The 22691-nt window shown below is 52.7% G+C and overlaps 11 protein-coding genes across 11 annotated transcripts; 5 read left to right on the plus strand and 6 right to left on the minus strand.

Moving 5' to 3' along the window:
• Positions 1-92: 92 nt before the first annotated feature.
• Positions 93-824, plus strand: BP01DRAFT_383374 (E set domain-containing protein; the record flags this gene model as incomplete). Its single annotated transcript, XM_025577423.1, has 4 exons — positions 93-102; positions 157-479; positions 544-592; positions 688-824. The coding sequence occupies 4 exons, from the start codon at positions 93-95 to the stop codon at positions 822-824; spliced, it is 519 nt and encodes a 172-aa protein (XP_025430479.1).
• A 668-nt stretch (positions 825-1492) lies between these two features.
• Positions 1493-2704, minus strand: BP01DRAFT_374503 (serine/threonine-protein phosphatase; the record flags this gene model as incomplete). The annotated part of the gene is made up of 3 exons (XM_025576835.1): positions 1493-2205; positions 2336-2569; positions 2689-2704. The coding sequence occupies 3 exons, from the start codon at positions 2702-2704 to the stop codon at positions 1493-1495; spliced, it is 963 nt and encodes a 320-aa protein (XP_025430480.1).
• Positions 2705-3410: 706 nt separating this feature from the next.
• BP01DRAFT_320748 (AP-3 complex subunit beta) lies at positions 3411-6204 on the minus strand. The gene is made up of 3 exons (XM_025572706.1): positions 6070-6204; positions 5836-5993; positions 3411-5758 (listed from the first exon to the last, which is right to left on the minus strand). The coding sequence occupies exons 1-3, from the start codon at positions 6107-6109 to the stop codon at positions 3473-3475; spliced, it is 2484 nt and encodes an 827-aa protein (XP_025430481.1). The 5' UTR covers positions 6110-6204; the 3' UTR covers positions 3411-3472.
• Positions 6205-6577: 373 nt separating this feature from the next.
• On the plus strand, positions 6578-7120 carry BP01DRAFT_264454 (uncharacterized protein; the record flags this gene model as incomplete). The annotated part of the gene is made up of 1 exon (XM_025571334.1): positions 6578-7120. A coding segment is annotated over one exon (543 nt), but the record flags the coding sequence as incomplete, so codon positions are not given.
• nuf2 (kinetochore-associated Ndc80 complex subunit NUF2) lies at positions 6932-8990 on the minus strand. Its single transcript, XM_025575208.1, has 4 exons — positions 8810-8990; positions 8477-8737; positions 7498-8412; positions 6932-7438 (listed from the first exon to the last, which is right to left on the minus strand). Exons 1-4 carry the CDS (start codon positions 8912-8914, stop codon positions 7325-7327), a joined length of 1395 nt encoding a protein of 464 aa, XP_025430483.1. The 5' UTR covers positions 8915-8990; the 3' UTR covers positions 6932-7324.
• Positions 8991-9141: 151 nt separating this feature from the next.
• On the plus strand, positions 9142-10687 carry BP01DRAFT_320755 (translation initiation factor eIF2B subunit alpha). The gene is made up of 2 exons (XM_025572707.1): positions 9142-9294; positions 9368-10687. Exons 1-2 carry the CDS (start codon positions 9248-9250, stop codon positions 10377-10379), a joined length of 1059 nt encoding a protein of 352 aa, XP_025430484.1. The 5' UTR covers positions 9142-9247; the 3' UTR covers positions 10380-10687.
• A 789-nt stretch (positions 10688-11476) lies between these two features.
• BP01DRAFT_342179 (uncharacterized protein) lies at positions 11477-13021 on the minus strand (the record flags this gene model as incomplete). Its single annotated transcript, XM_025573478.1, has 5 exons — positions 11477-12369; positions 12420-12668; positions 12724-12741; positions 12794-12879; positions 12926-13021. 5 exons carry the CDS (start codon positions 13019-13021, stop codon positions 11478-11480), a joined length of 1341 nt encoding a protein of 446 aa, XP_025430485.1.
• A 1017-nt stretch (positions 13022-14038) lies between these two features.
• On the plus strand, positions 14039-15992 carry BP01DRAFT_320762 (inositol polyphosphate multikinase). The gene is made up of 2 exons (XM_025572708.1): positions 14039-14449; positions 14603-15992. Exons 1-2 carry the CDS (start codon positions 14358-14360, stop codon positions 15858-15860), a joined length of 1350 nt encoding a protein of 449 aa, XP_025430486.1. The 5' UTR covers positions 14039-14357; the 3' UTR covers positions 15861-15992.
• A 246-nt stretch (positions 15993-16238) lies between these two features.
• BP01DRAFT_374509 (mitochondrial 37S ribosomal protein uS19m) lies at positions 16239-16874 on the plus strand (the record flags this gene model as incomplete). Its single annotated transcript, XM_025576836.1, has 3 exons — positions 16239-16281; positions 16567-16723; positions 16832-16874. 3 exons carry the CDS (start codon positions 16239-16241, stop codon positions 16872-16874), a joined length of 243 nt encoding a protein of 80 aa, XP_025430487.1.
• A 386-nt stretch (positions 16875-17260) lies between these two features.
• BP01DRAFT_424001 (putative TFIID and and SAGA complex TAF10 subunit) lies at positions 17261-18929 on the minus strand. Its single transcript, XM_025579663.1, has 2 exons — positions 18177-18929; positions 17261-18041 (listed from the first exon to the last, which is right to left on the minus strand). The coding sequence occupies exons 1-2, from the start codon at positions 18579-18581 to the stop codon at positions 17583-17585; spliced, it is 864 nt and encodes a 287-aa protein (XP_025430488.1). The 5' UTR covers positions 18582-18929; the 3' UTR covers positions 17261-17582.
• A 103-nt stretch (positions 18930-19032) lies between these two features.
• On the minus strand, positions 19033-22178 carry BP01DRAFT_416441 (putative MYB DNA binding protein (Tbf1)). The gene is made up of 4 exons (XM_025579198.1): positions 22001-22178; positions 21367-21833; positions 20653-21306; positions 19033-20599 (listed from the first exon to the last, which is right to left on the minus strand). Exons 1-4 carry the CDS (start codon positions 22089-22091, stop codon positions 19277-19279), a joined length of 2535 nt encoding a protein of 844 aa, XP_025430489.1. The 5' UTR covers positions 22092-22178; the 3' UTR covers positions 19033-19276.
• Positions 22179-22691: the final 513 nt, after the last annotated feature.

Below are 22691 nucleotides of genomic sequence, written 5' to 3' on the forward strand. Positions count from 1 at the left end.
CCCCCCCCTTGCTGGCCTTAATCCCCCTGCAAGAACGGAATCGGATTTGCAATTGATGTGAATGTTTTCGACGTCCATCAACCATCACATCTATGACCCATGGTCCATCGTCTCCTGAATAAACCACTAACCTTCCCTCCCTGCCTGCCACTATAGATAAGGATGATGAGGCCCTGAACCGCTGGAAGGCCTCGCTCGGCCTCAACGCCGGCACCCCGATTGGCGACCCCAGCGATCCCCGCAAGTGCATTATCAAGTCCCTGGCCCTGGAGGTCGAGGGTCGCCCCGATGTCGTGATCGACCTTTCCGCCTCGGGGGCGCTGGAAAGCCTCAAGGACAAGCCCTTCACCATCAAGGAGGGCGCCACCTTCCGCATCAAGGTCGTCTTCCAGGTGCACCACGAGGTTCTCAGCGGCCTCAAGTACCTTCAGGTCGTCAAGCGCAAGGGTGTCCGGGTCAGCAAGGATGAGGAGATGCTAGTAAGTTTACATCCCATCCTCTTAACTCTTCTAATCGAAGCCGTTTTGTTCACAACCTCTATAGGGAAGCTATGCCCCCAGCACCACCGAGAAGCCCGTCTACGAGAAGAAGTGTGAGTGCAACAACCCCATGATCCGTCAGATATATACCTTTGGCCCCACCCCGTTACAAGACTAACCAAATCTCCCTTTCTTTCCGTTTGAATAGTCAACCCCGACGAGGCCCCCTCCGGCATGCTGTACCGTGGCCACTACAACGCCGTCTCAAAATTCCTCGACGACGATGACCACACTCACCTTCTGTTCGAATGGTCGTTCGACATCGCCAAGGAATGGCCCAACTGATCTATATCGACTTGGTTCTCTGTTTCGCTGTCTGTGTTTGCCTGTCCTCCTTTCCAAGGCTTTCCTCGAAACTACATATTGACTCCCAGAAGTCAACAACCCCCCATCTGTTCATGAGCAACATAAATCTTCTTGCCAGTATTTACAAGCGTTGGGACGCATTCTTAGTTTATTTGACTCGAATCTATTCTCATATTTCTTCTAATTCCTTTTTGGCCTTTTCATGGCCGTCGTGGCGCTGGTTTAATCCCTTGGGAGGTTGAGATGACATGGACTATACATATATAGTAGTATATAAATATATATACATACCTAGGTACAAACGGATGTGTTGCGTCTAACATGGGTAAAAAGTTCAACACAGATATCATGGTGCAGATTCCTTCTGATTGGTATCACAACGAATGTCAGATTCATTCACTTCAGTTCTCCTGACAATGTCTCCGTCTCTAACATAGCACTTGACAGCGGTCTATAAAAAGCTTCGATATTTACCCAGCACCCAACCATTTACCGAAGGCTAAAACAAAAGTAGTATTGGGACAACCCAAAGAGAAGATATGGAATGTAAGTAGTGAGAAATCGAGGAACAAGATATGTCTCCCAACACCCAGGAGAGGACCATGCACAAAGAACCAGAAAAGGGAAGAAGTAAAAATAAATGGGTATCACAGAAAGTAGTCAATCACGGGGCTTTGGCCATCCTTATTCTGCTGCGCCTGCTGCTCGCCGCGATGGATATCATTCTCCGGGGCAGCATCGAAGATATTGAAGTAGCGCTCGCCGGTATCGCTGACCTCAAGCACACTGGCGAGGTTCCCGCAGCGGTAGCAGTAGTTCGGCGCGCTCCAGACGGTACTCAGCCGGTCGTCGTAGAGCACCTGGTAGCCCTCCTGGCAGAGCTGGTGGGCGCGCAGGATGTGCGACATACTGTTGACCTCCAGAAACTTGCGGACGACCTGGGCGCCGAAGGTGTAGCCGGCGCCGCGCGGGGAGAGGGAGAACTCGTCGCGCTCGGTGTCCGGGTCGGACCAAACGAGGTCGGCCATGGGCCCCTCGTGGGGGATCTCGCGGAAGCGGTCGATGATCTTGATCTGGTCGATGGAGTGGATCGAGGGCGAGAGGCCGCCGTGCACGCAGAAGATTTGGTCGTTGATCACCACGCTCAGCGTGAGGAAGTCGAACATGTCCGTGAAGTAGTGCCACACATTGGCGTTGCCGTACTTGCGCGCGCACTCCGTGTAGAACCCGTACGACTGCGTCACGCCGCGGGACTCGTGGTTGCCCCGGATCAGGTGCACGCGCTGCGGATACCGCAGCTTCAGGCACACAAGAAGTGAGATCGTTTCCACGCTGAAAAGTCCGCGGTCGACGTAATCGCCTGGAGGCTAGTCAGCTTCGGAGTCTTCCAGGTGTGCCAGTACTCCGCCAAGAGGTCCCCGATCCTCCCCGACGACGAGTCTACTTGATCCATTGCCCACCAACTTCCCCCAAGAAGCAGGAATACGAACCTAAAAACAAGTAATTCGTATTCGGACAGAAACCCCCGATCTTGAAGATCTCAATCATATCAAAAAACTGGCCGTGGATGTCTCCAACCACCGTGACCGGAGCAGCAATGTGAACGACATTGCTCTCCTTCATCAGCAGCTCCTTGGCTTTGGCGCATATCGCCTCGATAACAGAGTCTGCCAGCAACTCCTTACGATAAAGTCTCTCGATGCACTCATCCAGATCGATACTTGCTGGACAGGGCAAGAGTCAGAAAGAGGTAGCCAAGTTGCGCGGCAAATAGTCATCGGGAAATGCCTCGGCCCCGGGGGCGGCGGCGGCGCGGCGCGGCGCAGCGGGAGAGAAAACTTACCCGGTAATCCAGGCATTTTTGGACAGAACTCAAGTAAATCAGGCCCGTTGTGAGATGCGTCTTTGTTCGGTATCTTGATTCAATTTTGTCCGTCTGATTACGGCCAAGGTATTGGGGAGACGCGCGTAGTTACGAAAGTCAAATGTTGAGTGATCAGACTTGGATGCGTGAATCTCGCTCGGGAAGCAGCGGTGAAATCAGATATGTTGAGCGCGGTTTCAGTGACGGACACGAGGCAGAAGACGGAGAGCTTGAGATATAGGAAGGTCGTCTGAGAAAGGGGTGTATTGTTTATCTTGGAGGGAGGTTCCTGCAGTAGCTCGCATCGTGGCCGACAGCTGAGTCCACTGGAAGAGTAGGGGGACGGAGCGCGCGCGTCTCACAATGATGAGCGAGCAGGAGTCTCCGAGCGCGGCGCGGCAGAAGATGGCTAGAAGATTTGAACAGCTTACTAGCAGCTTGATCCAGACATGGTCAGACGAGTCCCGAAAGCTGAAAAATCAAATGGTCCGATGTTGAGGGGTGAATCCCAACGGCTGTTCAGCCTCGCGGGGAGGCAGGATTCAGGCCCTCCGCCATTTTTGCCGCATTTTACCGCCTGCTTGGTAGTCATCTGAGTCCATATATATACTTGGTGATCACATGCTCTTCGTTCTAGTGCTGAATTTACTCTACTTCAATGTTTGGAAGAATGAGAGTTGTCTAAATAAGAGCTAGTGGACATTGGTATATACTTGTTGACATAGAATCAGCTCTATCACGGATCTCAAATTGTAACCAGCCATCACCGTGCCAAGAGTCCTTGGGCCTGTGCCTGGTCTTCAGAATCCGTCTCCTCCTCTTCCTCTTCGTATTCATCCTCATCTTCCTCATCAGTTTCTTCTTCTTCCGTCTCCTCCTCATCGGTCTCGTACTCAGAGTCAGTTACCTCCTCTTCGGAGTCTGTTTCCTCTTCAGTTTCGGCTTCCGGCTCCTCTAGCCACTCGTCAAGCGACTTTCCCTTAGACGAAGACGCTGCTGGGCGACCGGCCTGTGCCCTCTTTGAAGCCGAGGCATTCTGTTCATGCTCTTTGAGCGCCTGATCAAGCCGCTCGCCCGCCGTCATTGATGTCTGTCCCATGGGATCGGACTTGACCTCTGATTCGCGAAGACGCGGGTCGGGCTCTTGCCCAGCTTCAACCCAGTCGGGCAGATTCTCATAGCCCTTGAGACCGAGCATGCCTGCATCTGGCCCAATCACAAGAGTAGATGAGCCTATCAGAAGATCCTTACGCGTCTCGGACGGGCTAGGAGCATGGGGGACAGGTTTGGGTGCGAGGAGAAGTAGATTGGCCAGCTGCGTCATTGAAGGAGACGCGAGAAGGTTTTTGTAGAGTCGTGCACGATCTCGGAGATCGTAAGAGGAGTCGTACCTGGCCAAAAGTAGGATGTACCGCCAAAGCAATGTTATCTGGTCTTCCTCAGGTTCGCTGTGCTGCTCTTCTTGTCCGTTTGTTTCGGGCTTTTCTTCATTTTGAGAGTCGGCCCATTCATTGGGGATCGCGTCTTCCGTCGCAGTTGATGCCTGCGTTTGCGGCTCCGACTCCTCCTTCAGGGGATTGCGGAGTAGGTGATGTAGGTACACTTTTGCGCCAAGGAGGATTATCTGCTGTTTCACGGGCTCGGCCTCATTGGCGAAATCCTGTACCAAGATCCGCAGGACATCAGGAGCAAAATCCCTCTCAGGTTCGGTACCGGCAAACTCTCCAACAAGCCAGATTATAGTGGCTCTCGCATCGGGATTGTTCGTCAATCCTAAGTGCTTGACTAGCTGAATGACTGTCTTCGCGTGCGAGGGTGGGTCCTGCTGGATCAGATGGCGAATAACGGTCAGCGACTCGGATACCAGATTATCGTCCTGGCTCGTGATCTGGCTGAGCAGGATTCGCAGACAGTACGGCGCAGCACCGGTATCAGCCAGCGCACAACGCCCTATCGCGCGTACACTTTCTCGCACCAGCTCCGGTTCTGTGCTTTGCGAAAAATGCTGAAGTTCACTCAGAATCACTCCCTTTAGATGCCGGCCACAATGAGGGAATATTATTGTGAGCACTTCGAGCTTGAGACGCCATATGTGAGGCGGGTCGATAGCATGTATCAGGAAATGCGTGGCATACTTCGTGAATGCCTTGGGGTGTCTAAGAGCTACGACCACAAGATTGTAGAGCGCAACATGCTGAAGATCTTGGGGGCTGCGGAGAAGGGCGATAAGTGGGCCCACAGCAGCTTGAAGGTACTCTGATGTTCCGAGGTGAAGAAAACAGCGGACGACGCTGACGATCACAGCAGAATTTCGATTCTGCAACAGCAACAGACAGGAGCGCAGGAAAAGCTCCAAATCCGGGTCTAGAATCAGTACCTCTTCCTGGTCAGCTTCGTTGTCCTCGGTCAAATCGTCGCCGTGGTCATCATCTTCGTAGAATCCTTTGTTTTCTGTCGCCCGCTTTACCTTCTTGGTTCTGCGAGGAAAGCACTGCCTGGCGTAAAAGGTCAAAAGACGCAGCGTTGCAAGTTGACTCCACTCGTCCATATCGACCAGCTTCTTGACAAGGGTCCGATAGTGCTTGTGAATCAGATCAATCCGATCGGGGCAGACCTCCAGGAACGCGGCGACAGCGGGCCCAAGGACAAAGTACTGGGTGTCACCAAGCAAAATCGTGATATATCCAATAAGCTGCGGCAGGGTGTTGGGATCCAGGCGATAACATTTCGGAATGGCCAACGCCGCGGCCTTGCGCACGTGAGGGCTCATATCCCCGCACCCCCTCTTGATGGCAAGGGACACAATCTGACTGATGACCGGGACTCTGATCCCCGACATGGTGCGAAGCGCCAAAGCGCGCGCATGCGGATTCTGGTCCGTAAGCGACTTCTGAATGGCGTTGATAGATAGCAGTGCAAGGTCCGGCTCCGCCTCCGCATGATGGACCAAGTAGATGTAGACCAGCTTCTTGACCTCGAAGTTGGCACTGGCAACATTTTTGACGACCGCGGAGAAAAATGGCAGTGAGGGCTCCCCCCGATACATCAACTAAGTTTGTCGAGAAGGACGAGTCAGTTATTGTTTCCTAGGTTGCAGCTGGTTTGGGCGGGGCGCTTGGTCCATACTGTGAGCACTCGTCGCATGCCATCGAGGACTTCGCGATCACTCCGACTTTCCAGTAATTTCTTGATGTGCGCAGCTGTCAGATTGCGGGAAGAGACCCCGACACCAGAGCCTCGATTCAAGGCTGCGGACTGGGCGGCCTCAAGGGTGAGCTCTCGGGCTGTTTACAGTATTCGGTCAGTCTACCTGGAGTAACCAGGACAATTGGCGGAGAGTCACCCGGGATGGACAGTTACCTGTTTCCAGCATGGAAGAGATGCGCGAAATGGTCTCCATGTTTGCCTCCGAAGCCCGTCACGGAAAGGCGACAATCGACCAGGCTTGGAGGGTGGGAAAAGCTCCTTGACGCAGAGCTGGAGAGTTGAAGTTTGGGTGCTCGGCAACTTCCCCGGCGGGCAGCCGAAATGACGATTTGAGGTAACGTGCTATCGATTGGGTGGGACCCTTCAAGCCTTCCCGCAGCACCTCAATTTATTCATTCCAATCTACCTCCTCCCCATCACCTCCAGCTTAGCATCTGCAGATGCTAGCAGTCGGACGGATAAGTTGAAATGGCATTGGGAGTCATCTCACAGCTCTCATGTGCAAGCAAAAATAAGAAAGCTATCGTCCAACTTAGCGGCCACGTCTGCAACTTGAACTTGAACTCTAAATACATCCAACATAGCCATGGAATCTACTACCAGACAAATATATTCTATAGGCTCTACTCCACAGTTTCTGCACACAGTCATTCAAAATGCCTCGTCCTCGACCACCCTGATTATATGCTCGACTAGGGATCAATTCTTGATCCGATTGCTCGCTACCACTCGTCCAGCAAGGGGAGAGAACACCAGGCATCACCATCGACTCTATGGCAAAACAATCGAGCTGCTTTCTAGATCTAGTCGGATTAGAGTGTTGTTCTGCCCAACCTTGCAGAATCTACGCGCTTGTCTAGCCGTGATAGGAACCCAGCGTGTTATTCAAGAGAACAAAATGCTTTATGAAAAGACCGAAGCACGGCCCCTTATGGCGGTTCTTGATCCGCTTTCCCTTCATGTCCCAACCACGGAATTTTCTGCGCAAGGTCTATCCAGAACCTTCGCAGCTCTCGCAGAGACCTCCTTCAAAGCAGGCATGAACCTGATTCTGTGCGAATGCCAGGATTCAACGCCTCCTGATTCCTCACTGTGGAATATGCAAGTACCCTTGCTCAATAGTACTGTGCGGGTTTCTGAAGAAACAGCCCTCTTCAGACGAACTGTACCCGTAAAACGTGTCGCAGAACGTTGGTTCGAGTTCCTCGAGAGAGAGTATGCCATCGCAGACACTATAGGTGATGCGGGGGCTAATGTTAAAACTGATGTAGAGATATAGAAACAGGACAAGGATATTTGATAACAGTAACGAAAGACTCCCACAATGCAATGTCTCAAACAACGGGTATCCTAGAAACCAATCCATAAACTCCCGAACCTTCGCCTCCTTACAGATTGCCTCAGAAGATCATAAGCATTTTTCCATATCAGTGATGTAGAGTTTGATATGCGACTCCAGCTTCAAGTACTCGTCATGCGCGCCTTGGATTTCACTTTCAATGTTCTCTTTCAAATCCGCCATCTATGTAGTTGTCAGCCAGACTCAGCGCGGAAACAGTAAAGCTGGAGATAATGATTTACCTTCTTCTCAGTTTGTTCGATTCGAATTCTTCGGCGTTCCATGTCGCGCTGCTTCTCTGCTCGCTCCTCACGAAGCTGCTTTTGGACCTCCCGGAGCTCCTCCATGCGGGCTTGCGCTGCCTCGGCCTTCTCTTGGGCATTCTTCCTTAGAGTCTCAATTCGTTCGTTCCACCGCGTCAATTGCCGTTGTAGTAATTTCTCCGTCTGTTCCACTTCCCTCACGCTGTTGCCCCTTTCAGAGATGGCTTCTCTGTTTCTAGAGGCCCGGGATTCTTCTTCCTCTTCTTTCTGAAGCTCAACGGAGATATCCTCGAGAAGCTTTACACATGCCTGTACATCATTACTGACGACACTGAACGTATCGGACGAAGTCTGCAAAGCTCTTGCCCGTTTCTCCATAGCATCGATCTGAGCTTTCTCACGGTGTAGGCTCTCGGAGAGCTCAGCCAGGGATGACTGCAGAGAGACAGGGCTGTCCATCACGTAAGGCCGTAGCTTTTCGACCTCCTGCCGGGTGCGCACCACTCTCTCCGTTTTCTCTTCGAGCTGGGCCTGTCGTCTGGCCTTGTCCGCCTTGACGCGCTCCAGCGTCTCCGCCACCCGTTCCTGGTTTCGCCTCAATTCGAGAAGCCGTGCTTTCAATTCATCGTTTCTCCGCACCTTTTCCTTGACTTGGGCTTCGTTGGCTTTCAGAGTCCGGCGCATCTCCTCGAGGCGTTGCTCCATTTCCTGATTTTCGCCATAAAGCGTGTCGATGCGCGCTTTCGTCTTCTCCGCCTTATTAAAATGCTCGTCGATGACAGGGGTTTGTGACTCGCGGAACCGGACAAAGTTGATGAGATAAGAGAAAATCTTGACAAGACGATCGTGCGTAGGCTTGGTTAGATCGGTAAAGGTGAAATCGTTGACGCCGCACTTGTCAACTACAAGTTAGCGCCTGAGCCCACAAGCCCTCAATTCGAAATGAATCGTGAATTACCTCCATCATCAGCCGTCGCAAGCCGGTAAAAAAACCCATCAAGTTGCGTGTATCCGTGGGCACAATGTCCGGATAGTCGCCGCAGACATCATCTGCGGCCGCGCGCATTGCCGGCTCGACCGTCTCGCGGGTGTTATTCATAAGGAGTTCCGCGAACCACTCGAAAACCATCTGGATCTGTTGCGGGTTTGGTTTGATCAGGTCGGCGGCAGTGAAGGGTATGCCGATGTCGTTGATACATCCTGCAATCTCTTTATCGGGCTAGAGGGAGCATTAGGACACAGCACCGTAGACAAGGGGGCGCGAGAGGGCGGGCTAGTAGGATGCACTCACCAGGCGCATCAGAGCATCGTTCTCATCTTCTTTCTTGCGACCGCCTCTATTGTGGTGCTGCTGTGAGCTGTGGAACTGTTGACTCATCCGGTGACCGTACGACATATTGCACAGATATTCCGCTTCTAAAGGCGAAACCTGAGCTCTCAACGAAACAAGATGCGGTGCGGAAGTGGTCGTATTGTCACGGGGTGGATGTTATGATGATTGTTTACTGCGAAGGCCTCGCATGGCAACCGAAAACGGACTAGGGGACAATGGAAGAGGGGCACGTCATACAAACGATGCAAACTTACTCCACGCTTCCCATTTTCGATGACTCTGCGGCGAGAGTGACGGGACAATAATGATTATTACTTTGATTGCTGCACGATAGCTCTCATTGAACTTCTTGTCAAGACATCGTCTTCAGAGCTACACCGCGCAACCTCATACATCATGGCAGCTGCCACTTCCACCTCGTCGGACGTCGCCAAGCCGTTCGAGTAAGTTGCCAACCTGAATGTGATGGGCGCTGTGAACGCCCAGCGGCCTCGCAGCTTGCTAACAAAAAGCCAGCATTGTCGCAACGTACAATGAGCTGCTCCGCTCTGACCCAGATCTGACCATGCCAATCGCCGCTATTGAAGCTCTGGTGCTTCTCCTCACACATTCCCCCTCCTCTACGATATCCGAGACGCTCGATCTGCTGGAGAAATCCACCGCACACCTGAAACAGTCGATCCCCAATCCCATTGGTCTTTCTGCCGGAACCGACCTCTTCCAGCGATATCTGATCACTACACTACAGAGACCCGGGCAACTCGGACCCGCTGGAGACTTTAACGCCATTAGGGCGCACCTGCTCTCCAATGGCCGGTTGTTTATCAGACGTGCGAAGGAGAGTCGCGACAAGATTGCGGCGTTCGGAAGAGGATTCGTCCGGGACGGAAGCACGGTGCTGACGAATGGTGGCTCCAGAGTTGTCGCCTCGCTGCTACAGCAGGCTGCCGGTGAGAAGGGCGGCCCGTCCGCCGTCCGGTTCCGGGTGATTTACGTCCTATCCTCGGCGAAGGGCGACGTTGAGGGCTCGTCCGCGGAGCCAGAGGGTATGGAGACGGTGCGCGCGCTGCGCGAGAAGGGTGTCCCGGTGGCCACGATTCCAGAGTCCGCCGTCGCCTACTCGCTTGGCAAGGCCGATATGGTGATCGTCGGTGCGGAGGGTGTTGTAGAGAACGGCGGAATTGTCTCGCGAATGGGTACTTACCAGATTGGTCTGCTGGCCAAGGCCATGGGAAAGCCTTTCTACGTTGTTGCGGAGAGCCACAAGTTCGTCCGTCTTTATCCGCTTGGACAGTACGACCTGCCCATCGAGCAGCGCGTCATCGATTTCAAGACCGAGGAAGACGTTGCCGACGAAGCCAAGCAGCAGGAGCAACAAACGCAGCCCCGCACCCCGGATGTCAAATCGCCAGATAGCCATGATTCGGTCGACTACACGCCGCCCCATCTGATATCTGCGCTGATCACGGACAGCGGCGTCTTGACGCCAAGTGCCGTCAGTGAGGAGTTGATTAAGATCTGGTTCTAGTTTATGCTTCTCCGTACTCGTATCCCAACCGAGAGAAGAGGCAGGTCGCAGCTTGCGGTATTAGTTGAATGAAGCGGATTTTGGCGTTCAGAGGTCATGATATATCCCAACGCTCAAGGCGTTTGTCGGCTTGGAAAGACGGTGTCTCGTTGTTTTAACTCAGAGAAAAAAAAGTGCAATAGACTTGTGACTATAATTGATGGCTTTGGCGATTGGTTCTGCTGCGACTTAATACATAGAAGCGCGGCTATAGTGTGTCACTCATGGTTGCTCGAATACTCCGTCCTCCTGTGTATCCTGCTCTATACCCTAATCAGATTGTTGATGTGACAACCGATATACGATATAGCTGATTATTGAAGTTCTCATTGTGGCAACTGGCAATAACCACATCCCAGTCTACCTGCAGTAGTCATCACTCAGTACCAACTACCACCACTCCTACCAGCACCCTCTAAGTACTACTCCCAGTAGCTTGCCATGCCCCTCCTGTATCATTGCAGTATGTCTCGTCTCTACTCCGCGCTTAATCATAATCAAAATTAGCTATTGGAGAATGCTAAAGCTGGTTTGTGTTCTAGAAATAAAGTATCAGTCACCCACCGAGGCCAACTCCTATAGCCTATGATTCAGGCAATTCTTACTGCTCAAGGTATATTATATTCTCGAAAGCTTCTGCTTCTCAGTCGATGGGCGTCGATAACCATTCTTGACAACTGATCAGAACTATCGTGATCAACTACTGAGATCAACTACTAAGGCTTATGGCTTATTCTTCGGATACCCTCTTTAATCAACTAATTCAAGACTTTAACCGGGCCGCGACATAGAAGAGGACCCGGCGACGCGGAATTCAAATCCTTGTCTGGGCAAGTCTTACAAAAGCCACATAGAACCAAATTTGAGTGTCTGATCGATGTGGAATCCCTTCTATCTCTTACATAATGATTGGATGTCTACTGAAGAAGTCATTCACTGACCTTCAAAGTGAGTCAAATTGACTGTTACGCCTTGGGCTTATCGGCTATATTAGGTTGATACATTAATAGCCTGTAAGCAATTCTGATATGCGAGCCTGATGCAATCATCCGAGCGTGGTTAAAGTACCTCCTGCACGTCTGCAATCTCATTGTTCTGCTTGGGAGACTCTCCCTCATCTGCGCCAAATTCATCCTCTGCCGCACTGCCGTTCACTGGCCGTGGCTTCTTCCATCCCAGCATAAGGTCATTTGGAAGAACCGTGTAGTCGGAGGTGTACACGCAGAAAGTCTCCTCAAAGTAGTGCAGTCCACAATCCATCACCCATACCGGTGTAAGCACCTTCATGCCCACGTAACAGAGCTGCATCAGCGGTTGTTCCAGAAAGAAATTGAAGAAGTAGACTGGCGGGACTTGCTCCCGTTCTTCCGGTGTCATGTCGCAGGAAGCCCTGGCTGGGTCCATGAAGGATTTTGCGACGATTCGTCCAACAGGAACGAGGTCGGGGGCAAATTTCTCATAGAAGTCGGTGATGGTATCTTTGGGTGGATCAATAGCAATGATCTCGAACCCGTCGATGTCGCTGATGCGGATGGCATGTAGGTCATTTATATTACCTTGTTCTCGGAAACCTCGCGCTATGTGATCTGTTCCTGCACCAGCGAGAGCGAATTTGACAACCTTGTGCGCCACATCTTTGGTCATGAGAGCCTCATCCGTCGACGAGCTTTCTTCTTCTTTCTGTTCCCTGTAACAATCACGGCGCTCGCCACCGAAGAGTGTGGAGCAGGCTTTGTTGAAATGGCCGGGCCCTTTGACCATAAATTGTTGGTTCAACCAAAGCTCCTCGGTGGCAGTGTCGCACGAATCAATGGCCTCGCGGATATTGATAGTGTATTCTGGACAGACATTATGGTATATCAAGTAGCATAGGAAGTTTCGAATGGTAACAGTGCCTAGTTTGATCATGTCTTCAGTTTCAGGATTGAAGTAGAATGGGAAGTATGAAGTCCTACTGGGTCAGCCGAGATAGGAACTATTTAGGGTCAGGTCAAAACTTACAGAAAGCCCCGCACCACCGCATCGAAGTCAATAGGAAGCTTTGCAGAATCTGTCGCGATGCTTGTCTGAGTTTTAGCCTGAAGTATCTGCTCGCTGTCGAGCTCTTGAAGATCTTTCTGATCGGTTCCTTCAAACATCTTCGGGGAGACATCCACCCCGCCGTAAGCCAAGTATTTCAAGAATATAGCCCTTCGGTTGTTTTCGAGGCGACGGTTCTTCTGGTAGCGTTGCAGAGCATCCTCAATTCGACTGTCTGTCATCAGTATCACAACGCATTCGTCGCTCGCCAGGATGCAAGACTCACTGGATGATGGGTCGAGACCTATGCAGCAGTTGTTAGCCAAAATGTGCATAGTGGAGGGATGGTCACATACTGGCTGTAAATCTCCTCCTCAGCCTCGTGTTCAGTGGGTGTCATGGGAGCGTCAACATAGTATTCTTCAAAGCCGGTGGGTTTGCCCTGTCACAGTCAACTCGGTTCTGGACATGTTTCCTGAAAAACATACCAGGCCACGCTTGCTCTTGGGCCTCTTGCTTTTCTTCCTCTTTTTCTTGGGTACGATGCTGTCAGCGCGCGCAGGGGCCTCTTGCTCTCCGATCATCTCACTCTGTGTCTGTGCTGTAGCCTGATCATTTGATTTGAGGGTCAAGGTATTATCCATGGCTCTAGCCAGCTGCACCTCAACATAACCTGGTTGCTTCCCTTGATCCGAAACAGGAAGCTGCGTGGTCGGGACAGTCTCTTTGTTGTCTTCCATCTTTGTGACTATGTGCATGTAGGATGCTGTGACAAGAGATGGATGGCGGAGAAGGGATTGAGAAGAGATGCAGAGTCAGCGCTGAAAAGGAAGAAAGACGATGAAAGTGAGTAAAGAGACTGAAGAAAGGTGAGGTCAGTGGAAGGGGCGGGGTGTTGTTTGTCGCCATATTGTAAAGAGTGAAGTGAGCGGTTTCCTAAGGATGCTCTTCAGTGAATTACTTCTCCATGCAGGTTGCCTTCAACTGTTTGTCGGTAGAGCTGGGATTTGTGACATTCCTTTTCTAGATAATTAGATAGTAAATACACCAGCCGAGGTAGATCTGCCCCCAAGAATTACTGCATTTTGAGCTTTTGCGAAGATGATGATACTAGTTATGTCAGTTAATGTACGTCAAAAGCATACCCTCTATGGGATTCCCCCAAGATCAGCAGCAAAACAAGGCTATTTCAGATATCACAGCAATGACATAGTTAACACCATGTGATGATAGACAAAAAGCACAGGCCACATGCAGCGAGTTCAAATGAACTTGAAATGACACAGCATGCTGCTCTGTATGTTTATCAAAATCCCGTGGCACCAGGAGACCATTGACGAGTAACTACGGAGTATAGTATAAGTTAGAAAGAGGCAAAGGAGGGCGATCCCAGCAGGTCGATCGCGCAATACGATTTAACTCATTCTTGCCTTATGCCACCAGATCCAGTCAGCATAAGAGCCGATCTTATGACAGAGCTTTCGTATCAGGCTGACTTGCAGCCGGCGCAGCTCACGGAGTACAGAGTAAAACCATGTAATCCTTGATTGTTGCGCCCCTCCAGCCTTGTTTGTGGATTGCGCCAAATCGGCTTCCCCGACATTTTTTCCTCTCCCTCAATTTCCTTCCTACAGTAACTTGCCAACCCGCCTTTTGTGGCTTGTCTCTCCTTTCCCATTCCCCTTGAACCCCTGTCGCGCATTTGTTTGCTTCTACAGGAATAAATTATTTTTCCCTTCCTTGTTTCACCGTCGAGGAAATTCCTCTCCTATTCATCCTCTCGAACCCGAGCGACCCTGCAACTTCCCGCCTACTGAACCCTCCGTGCCTTTCCGTGACTCATGCGGAATGCTGTCTAAACTCCAGCAGTCTCTGTTGGATAGTGATTGATCGTTTACTGTGCTCTAAAACCTCTTCACCATGCAATCCTCTTCGCGATCAGACAGCAGCGCGATGACCGCAAAGCTTGACCACGATAGTTTCGTCGCGTTCGACCATGCCGCCGCCGGACAGTAAGTTCCGCATAACCCCCATTGCATCCTCTGCTTGTCGCAACCAGCATGACATGGCATTGCTCGACTCTATAGCCTCGACGCAGGTTGCATGTTGGTTTGCTACTTGACGCTGAAGCCTCATTCAAAATACTGACATGAACCTTGCTGTAGTGACGGCGTCCAGTGCACCGTATCCGGCACCTTCATCGCAAAGCCTTGCACCGCGCAAGAAGTTGCGTTCTACGAGTCCAGCGCTCTCCACCCGGCATTCCAAGAATTTCTGCCCACGTACATCGGCACGTTAACCTCCGCGAATGAACAGCAGCCTCTGGCACTGGCCGCGGCCCAGCAAGCCGGCGCCATCATGCTCCCCACCTCGGAATATTCCTCCGCGTCTGACACTCCTACGACGACGCTTCCAGCCCAAGCTGTCACCACTAGCACAGCGACGGCGACGGCGACAGCGTCCGAAGGGGCCAGCTCTAGCAGCGCAGCGGCTGCGGAGTCGTCATGGGTCCCCTCCAACGGAAAGAAGCTCGAGACCGGGATCTCGATCGTGCTGGAGAATGTGGCTGCGGGCTTCAAGCGGCCCAATGTGCTGGATGTGAAGCTGGGCGCTAGGCTCTGGGCGGACGATGCGCCACCCTCGAAACGCGCAAAGCTGGACCTCGTGTCCAAGGAAACGACAAGCTCGACGCTGGGGTTCCGGATTGCTGGAATGAAAGTTTGGACCGGGGTGAGCGGGGAGACCGACGAGGGCAGTCGGACTGACCCTTACGCGACGAAATACGAGGGCGCCGAAGGTGCTAAGGGGCAGGTTGTCGAGGCAGATGGCTACAGGCGGTACGATAAGTGGTATGGCCGGTCGCTCACGGAGGGCAACATCAAGGAAGGATTCCGGACGTTTCTCGCTGGTGCCAAAGCCGGGGCTGTAGATCGGTCCCAGTTGGTCGCGGGACGACTTGCCGAGGAATTGAAGCAGGTGCAGGAAGTTCTGGAGTCTGAAGAAAGCCGAATGTACTCTTCAAGTGTACTAATCGTCTATGAAGGCGACCCAGAAGCCATGGAAAAGGCGCTGGAGGAAGAGCAGAAGCCTCGACCGGAGCGCGAGGAAGCAGAGGACGAGGACGAGGACGAGAATGAGGACGTCGAATTTGAGATCCAAGATGGGTCTTTCCAAGTGGTCGACATACCCCTTGGCCAGGGCAGCGTGCCGCACCAGGCTATCAACATCAACCTAGGCCCCGAGGTCGCAGAGCTGGGGGAGCTAGATCTCGACGAGGACGAGGAGGATCCCCCAAAAGTGCATGACCTCCGACTGATTGACTTTGCGCATGCAAGCTGGACCCCGGGCCAGGGCCCGGACGAGAACGTCCTAACGGGGATACGGAATCTGACTCGGATCCTGGAGGAGCTTGCCTTGGAGTAAATGTTCAGTGAAAACCATCATAGTCGCTGGCGGCTTAAGATGGAAGCAATAGTTAGTAGCATTGCGCCCGGTGTTCGCATAGGCTACAGCACACGAGGATTTAGCAAAACCAAAATGAAACCAGATCAGAATCACACAAGAGATACACCCAATACATTGGGCCTTTTACGTAGAATATGCCCATAACTAAACATTGTGAATCGTTGAACTCATGAGTAGATAAATGTCCCTGCTGCAGCCGGAAAAAAATCATCTTACATAATCACCTCCGCCGAAACCTCCGCCGGCGCGCGGATTTGCAACTATCCAAAGCAGCGGCGCCCAGTCTTGCAGTTTTTGGTCTACCACGCAAGTCTCGAGAAACTGAACACAATCAACATGTTTCCCACACGAGCCCTCCTCGGCCGCTCCGTCTGGAAAGGTAGGCCTCTCCCATTTCCCCCCCTCAGCAATGAACCTCAATCCGTCCGCAGCACCAGCACATCCACTAACAAGAAAACCATTGAAACAGGCCCGAACATCGTCCCGTACGTCTAACCCTCCCACTCCAGAGGCGATAACCTCCCCGGATACATCATCGCAGATCCTGGAGCCCTCGCTCCACTTGCCTGAAAATCCCCTCCATGGAAGCAAAGCAAACAGACCATAAACTAATCATCCAACCCCCCGGGCAACGTCACCAACAGTCTCCCTCTCCCTCCCAAAGTCCTACCCAACTTGCCCCCGATCCGCACGACGAAGCGCAGCGCAACCATCCTGCCGAATTTCGTGGGGCTGAAGTTCTCGATCCACAATGGCAAGACCTACCAAGATGTGCTGATTACGGAGGAGATGGTGGGGCGGAAGTTGGGGGAGTTTGTGCTGTACGTTCTCTTTCCCAATCTTTTTTCATTTTCGCTGGGTGTTGGATGTGGATGAGAGAGTACACCTGTAATATGCTGACTTTACCTCTTCGGGGGGTTTGGGGTTAGGACTCGCAAGCGGTTCTCGTATAAGTTGTCAAAGAACAAGTAGATCTTCATGTTTTCTTCTGCTTGTCGTGGTGGTGGGCTGCTGGGGAATGTCGATCGATACCTTTGTTCGTTATTTCTGGGCTGTTTTTTTGAGCCCATTGTGCTTTGGGGGCTTTGAGGGGTGAAGGAGGAGCTTAGCTTGAGATGCTTATGCTGGGGGAGCAATCTGTAACCACTCCTGTTGCAACGTGCAGGGTCCTTTATGTTTGGCGTTTTATTCTTGCGGAAATTTCGCGCGGCTCTGTCTCTGGGACATTCACTCCCCAGGGAAGAGGCCGGGTCTGTATATTATGCTTACCTTATCTTATATCGTTCAATCTTTACCCTGAGGATACATCTCAGAGAGTGTGTGCCTACTTCCGAGGAGAATCTGGATCGTAGGATCATCCTTCATGTGCGTGAGTAGTAACATAACTTCAGAAACGCCCATACTCCCGATTAGTGTGTACAAACACAAGCCCCCCCAACATGCAGGATATCTATCGTTCAGAAACCCCGTCCCCATGCCCCAAATATGCGCCATCGAACAAACAACCAAAAGTCCACTGATCCAGGGACTTCAGCACGACAAAACAGTAGACCCAATCCCGTCAGCCCGAAGTCTGCCCTGTCCCCTTATGATATGGAGGGGGACACCAGCAAACCGCACCAACAAAGTCACTTTTATCGAAAGGGAAAAAAATCATCACCACCCCTCGAGAGACAATTATTACCGATAAAACTCCCCCCGCTTGACACTCACCCCATACTCCGCCACCGCCATCCCCAAATCCTCCATCGTCAGCACCGTCCGCCCCTGGCCTGACCCGCCCGACCCCCCACCTCCAAAACCAGGCCGCTGAATGCCCAGATGTGTGCCCGCCTTCCCCTTGCCGGCGTCGCCGCCTGACACGCCGGCCGCCGCGCCCGCGGACCCAACTCCACCGGCGCCGCCGGGCATGCCCAGCCCCGAGGCGGCGTTCAAACTGCCCATCGGGTTGTTGGCGGAGGAGCTGTTGGAGGCGCGGATGCGCGCGTATTGGTAGGAGTCGGCCGCGATGTCGGCGATGAACTTCTGCGTGGCGAGGGCGAGAAGGCGCGCGAGGTGCGGCGGGGTTTGGTTGGGGCCGTTGCCGGGGGGTGGGAGGCCGGCGAGGGTGAGGTAGTGGGCTGTTACCGCATCGGGGATCTTCATTTCGGACAGTGGGTGGTCAGTTATGGCTGTGTTGTGTTGTGTTGGTTGGGTGGCATTTGTTGAAGGACGAGGGGAAGGGGAGGTGGAGGCTTTGACGCAGAGAGATGCAAGATTGTAGACTACACTTACAATAGGTGCATATTCATCCATCTTCCCAAGAAACTCCCGGAGACTAGTCTCCTTCTTCGACGGCGCCGCGGCGGCGGCGAGTGCGTCCACGGAGGTCGGCGCCGGCACCGGATTGCCCACCTCGTCGGCGGCGGCGCTGCTGGCCCCCGCATTGACGGTGGTGTTCGTGCTGGGCGCGGTCGTCATGTCGATGTCCTCTGGCTCATCCAAGCCGGTGCTGGTGGTGGTGCTGTCTGCGACGTCGGGTTCTTGTTTAGGCACGACGGTGCCGGGTGATGGGACAGGGGGTTGGCTGGATGGAGGAGGGACGGGGGTTGAGGAAGCTGCTGCTCTAGAAGGAGGAGGAGGAGGAGGAGGTTGCGATGAAGGCGGAACAGCAGGCTGTGATGACGATGATTCGGCCATGGTTTGTGGCTGACGACGAGCGCAAGGGATTGCTGGGTTGCAAAGAAACAGTCCAATGGTTGAGAGGGGACAGCGTCAGCGGTGAATGCAGGGTCGGCAGTGCTGGAGCGTTGTATGTGAATTCCAAGTATATAATCCCTGCAATTGGATTATTGCGACGTCCGGTTTGGAATGGAGGTATAATCGGGGGTTTTCCTCAGGGGTTTCAATGGGAAGTGAATTGAATAGAATAGAATTGTCGAGTGCCGCGGTGGATGGAGCGGAGAGCACCAGCTGCTTCTCTTGGCCGCGTTCGGCCCGGTTGCTGGACGACTAATTGCTGGTGGAAACTGGCAAGCCTTCCTGGCGCTACACACAGAGTCTGGGCACATACACATCTTGATTGCTGATTGTTGCAGTGTCTGGGAATTTTACCGAGCTAGAAAAGAAAGAAACGAAAGTTATGATTATGCAGTTATCGTTGTACATACACTCCGCGATACTCCTACAGCTTCGTGCACCGTTTGCAACCCATGCATCAACCCTCATACATTCCCGCCCAGTGGATCACAGATAGATAGTCGTAGTTAGTGGAACCGCTCAAAGCACCGACGAAAAGCAAGAACAAGCTCGATAATAAAACATGATACATTTGTGGGAGAGATCAAGGTGAAAAAGCGAAATCTGACTGGCGCGTCATGTCAACGTCAACCGCATCATTGTCCTAAATGCATATTCGGATCTACATGGTCCTGATGATGCGGGTGCGGGTGATGCTGTTGATGCTGAACATGATGGTGGTGAGGTTGCCCAAAAGACTCTCCATGCACCTCTTGGCCGAGAGTCTGCATCAGGTTCTGCTCCGCAGTTTGGTCGAAAGCTGAATGAGCATTAGGGTCATGCGGCAGTCCAGGGGATGCAGACATCGCATCGTGGCCATGACCCATGCCAACCGGCTGAGCATGGGCGCCAGCCAGAGCCATCATGCCCTTGATGCCCTCCACATGAGCCTTGTCTTCCTCGCCTTGCTTCTTCTGCCGCTCACGGGCTTCCCGCTTAGCAGCCTGAGCAGGTGCGCGAGTCTTCAGCTCACCAGTGACAAACTTCAAGTAGTAGGGTACCTCGATGCCACTTTTCAGGAAGAAAAGCTTCAAATTACGCGCCTTGTCCTTGAGCTGCACCTGATTGCGGTCCTTCAGAGCTTCACTTATGGTCCCCCCAGGGCCAAACATAGCGAGTATCTGACTCCAGTGTGGTCCCTTGACGCGATCCAAGCCCGCCATCAATGCATTTTCCTCCTCGGTGGTCCAGGGACGTCGCTGACTGGGCAAGCCCGATTTGCGGCTGCTCGGAGATGACTTGGCAGAAGCCGCCATGCGAGCCCGCTCGTAGAGAACCTGAGTAGGCTGGGACTGAGAATAATGTGGTATGCCTGGCATGTAACCGTGATTGGCCGCGGCCGAATTAGGTCGCGGAATCGACGCTGGGGTCACATGACTGTATTGTTGGAAATTGGCTTGAAGGGGGCTTGGCTGAAATGTGAGCTGGCTGGGCGGATGCTGGTAGCCAGAAGGCGCTGGGCTGTGATGATAAGGCTGCTGGTGAGTCTGCTGGTGAGGCATCTGACCCGTCGGCTGAGCAGCAGAGTAGCCATGCAAGATCTGACCGCCCTGGGGCTGTGCTTGCTGAGGAGGCGGCTGTTGCTGCATCTGGGGCTGGTGGATTGTATGCGACTGGTGGTGTTGTTGCGGCTGGGGTTGCTGCGGCTGATGTACCTGTTGGGGCTGTTGTTGATTCTGCTGAGATTGTTGTTGCTGGTATTGCTGTTGCTGTTGTGATCGTCTAAGCCCATGGCCTTGCAGAGCAATCTGCGCCGCACGCGCCGCACGAGCAACGAGATCTCCATGCATGTTCCGGTCGACTGGAACATCCGGTGGCTGCGTCGAAACAGGGAATTGGCCTTGGAGGGGTGCGCTGGGAGGCTCTTGAGAATCTCCATTCGACGAGGATGGCTGGCGACCCTTCGTGATCTTTTTCGTCTGGCTCACCGTTAGCACAGTTCAATTGGATAATACAAGAAGGAGAGTCAGACCTGTTGGTTGCTGATGGTATCAAAGTTTTTGGTAACGTAAGAGCTCAAATCTCGGAGGAAGTCCTCCCAATGGTATTTGTCTGGCAGAGCCTTCATAGCCTCCTCGTTGTTGACGTCGCTGAGTAAGATGTCACGGCGCGATCCGGCGCGCTTGACAAAGTCCGCCTCGCTGGGAGCTAGTTGACGAGTACCTGGGCGACGGTCCAGCAGCTGTTGCTCCAGGTCATCAGGGAAAAGGTCGTACAGCAACTCTGTTCGGGTGCGCTCGGAATTGTTCATGGAGGCAATAAACGCCTGTGTCTTGAGTTCCAGAAACAAAGCGCCTTGCACCTTGAGAAGGCGACCACCTTCGGGAACAAACACATCGAGAAAATTGTCATTCAGTTCAGAAAATCCAATCTCCTGAGTGCCGAAGATGCTGGAGACGAAGGACGCGAGGTTCGCCTTCCGGATGATGTCAATCTGCGAAGGCTCGGTGAGCTCCAGTTCGGTAGGAGATAGGAACGACTTCTTGGTTGAGTAGACTTTCTTCGTGTGGTCGAACAAAGAGCGCATGGTGGCATAGGCTTGGCCGCTCTCGGTCTCTGGCTCGGAGACGAACGAGGTAATTTCTTGGTACGACGACTTGGCAAGCAACGAGAGAATCTGGGTAGACTAAGTAGATTCGACGTATTAGCATCATTACTGAGCGTGTCTCATGCCGCGTTTACCTACCAGATTGTCCAGAATAGGCAAACTCTGGGTCTTCAAGTGTGAATTGGCCTTGACAAACACCATGCCTTTCGGAGCCGGGCTCGCAGTATCCGCCAGCTGTTGCTGACCGATCACAACTTGTTCCTCCACACGTTCGGCGTGGTTCATGATACTTGAAATAACGGTGGCCATGTCTGAATCGATGTCGGCAGTTGTCTCGGGCGCAACTGCAGTTTCCGCTGCCGTGCCATCAAGTTGAGTTGGTGTGCCTTCCAGAGGTTCCACCGTGTCCACGATACTGGGCCCCAACGCAGAGGCCAGTTCTTGTTCAATCTGATTTCCGGGGACTTGGTCTGCTACTGTTATTTCACCGGGGTGCGGCGGCAAGGTGAGCTCGGACGGTTCGGACTCGAGACGGCGTTTTTTGGCAGCCCGGGGAGAGACGGAGCCGTCCTCTTCTTCGAGAGGATGCGACATCTTCGGAGGCACTTTAATTTCCAAAAGTTAGCATCATAGACACGCGAGCATTGACAATGTAAAGCTTTAGAGAACGGCTGAGGCCATGCAAGGATTGTCGCGGGGGGAGGTTGGGGTATATGAGGACGCAGAGAACGGAGGAACCTCCTCCTTGCCAGGTCGCCCCAACACAACTCACCATCATGACTGTCAGTCTCGGTCGGAAGCGCAGGGAGTTCAGAGGAGATTGACTCCTCAACTTTCGGGCCTGTCACAGTAATGTCGGCCATGATAGGGACGATTCCCAATGGGAGGGAGATGCCTGTCCTTTCCAAGAGCAGAAATGAGGGCTTAGGGGTAGGGCGCAAGCGTAGGGCTTTAGGAAGTGGTTAGTTTAGGGGGAAAAGACGGGCGGAGAGAGAAACTGCAGGCAGTCATCAGATTTTTCTGCTCTTCGGCCGGAATTCGGGTCTACCCTCTGTTTGGGTCACCAAACAAGAAACAACACTATCCTCATATTATTATGCTGTGTTGGAAGTGAGGCTCATTCACTGCGTGTGTCTGAGCTTTTATTCGATCTGTGTTAATATTTTCCCATTATTACTTTTCAGATTGCTTCGTATCATTTAGGCTAATCCTGAAGCCTTCAGTCTCGACTCATAGATCAAGCAGTCACCAATCCGCTTCGAGACTTGGCGGTCCCGTTTCCTGCCTGGCTGCCTGGCTGCCTGGATACCTGGATACCTGGACATGAACTTGACTGTCGACTCCCATACAACTAGTTTCGATGGTAAAATCAGATTATACTCCCATTCTCCCCTCTCCCCCCCTCTCTCTTCTCTTTCCGAGTATCATGCCTACCATATTGTGCTCTGCCTCTGCTACGGCGG

The sequence above is a fragment of the Aspergillus saccharolyticus genome, assembly GCF_003184585.1.
Source record: "Aspergillus saccharolyticus JOP 1030-1 unplaced genomic scaffold BP01scaffold_19, whole genome shotgun sequence".
Lineage (NCBI taxonomy): Eukaryota > Fungi > Ascomycota > Eurotiomycetes > Eurotiales > Aspergillaceae > Aspergillus > Aspergillus saccharolyticus.